General features: G+C 34.4%; 1 protein-coding gene across 1 annotated transcript in view; it reads left to right on the plus strand.

Annotated features, from left to right (window-relative positions):
- The window catches only part of LOC106458246 (laminin subunit gamma-1-like), a 75,285-nt gene that overhangs the window by 43,776 nt on the left and 30,277 nt on the right, over nucleotides 1–1,232 (plus strand). Inside the window, exon 10 of the mRNA XM_022384401.1 lies at nucleotides 246–470. Coding sequence (XP_022240109.1) covers nucleotides 246–470 — 225 coding nt within the window. The remainder of the gene's footprint in view (nucleotides 1–245; nucleotides 471–1,232) is intronic.

A 1,232-nucleotide genomic window follows, 5' to 3' on the forward strand; every position in this document is an offset into this window, starting at 1 on the left:
GACGTGTTACTAGCGTCACGTGACCCCCGCTGTCGTAACAATACTATGCTCTCTTTTGAAAACATGAACCTCTATAAGGTTTTCCCTTTTCAATAAAAACAAGCTTTGAAAAACATGCTAATATAATAAAGTTAGTTAAATTTAACATATAAAATATAATAGCAAAACGGCAGTATAACGAGAGAAATGTCATACATCTTAAGCTAGTTAATTATTAATTTTGACTTTATTCGTGTTTTTTACAGGAAAAACATACTTATACGATGTGAGATTAGAGTCCGCCCGACTTTCAACAAAAGGGGAGATCGCCAGTTGGGTGGAAAACTGTTCATGTCCACGTGGTTATACTGGCCAGTTCTGTGAATCTTGCAGCCAAGGGTACACTAGAAATATCAGTGGAGGTGGTAGATTTATGAACTGCGTTCCTTGTAACTGTAGTGGAGTTTCGAATGAATGCCATGGTGAAACAGGTATGTTTCAAGAACACTTGTAATTATTCTGTTTTATTTAATACCAGCCGAGGGTACTCATCGAGGAAGCAAAAACTATATAAAAGAAAATGTTAGATCATGTTTCCTTACTTCTTTCTTTTTTATTTATTAAATATGGATAACCTCATGAGATGCTAATTGCATAACCTGTTTTGTGGAATATAATAATTGACTCATTTAACTGATTAAGTACTTGTGTCTTGAAATTCAAAGCCAAAAGTCTATAAATATTAGAAATGTGCCCTATGTTAAGGTATTTTCTATCTTCCTTCTCGGGCAAAGATCCTAAAACAATATCGTTCTTGTGTCCGATTGGATAGTTTCCGGCTACCATACCAAAACTCATGGTAATCGAGTCAGCCAACTCTGGGTGATGGATGCTAACACAAACATACCTTACAGCAAGATACAATAAAAATGATACGACAGTTAGTATCATTAAAGTTGGTGAATCACAGTAGCTTCCAAAGTTGTGGGGTAGGAGGAATCATCAACATAAAATTGTTGGAACTTGTTTATGATTATTCTGATTTTATGTCTTTTGGCGTATTCTTTGGGTGATATTATTCTCAGACATAACGCAGATAGATCGATATTAGAGTCTTGTATGTCTATTAACATCATGCTCCTAAATTTTGACTTTTATTAGTATTGTTACGTATCTGCTTGTTTGGGTAAGAGTTCCATATGGCACCCCCACTCAATTTTAAAAAAAATCATCAAAGTAATATTTATGTATTA

The sequence above is a fragment of the Limulus polyphemus genome, unplaced genomic scaffold (assembly GCF_000517525.1).
Source record: "Limulus polyphemus unplaced genomic scaffold, Limulus_polyphemus-2.1.2 Scaffold435, whole genome shotgun sequence".
Taxonomy (NCBI): Eukaryota; Metazoa; Arthropoda; class Merostomata; order Xiphosura; family Limulidae; genus Limulus; species Limulus polyphemus.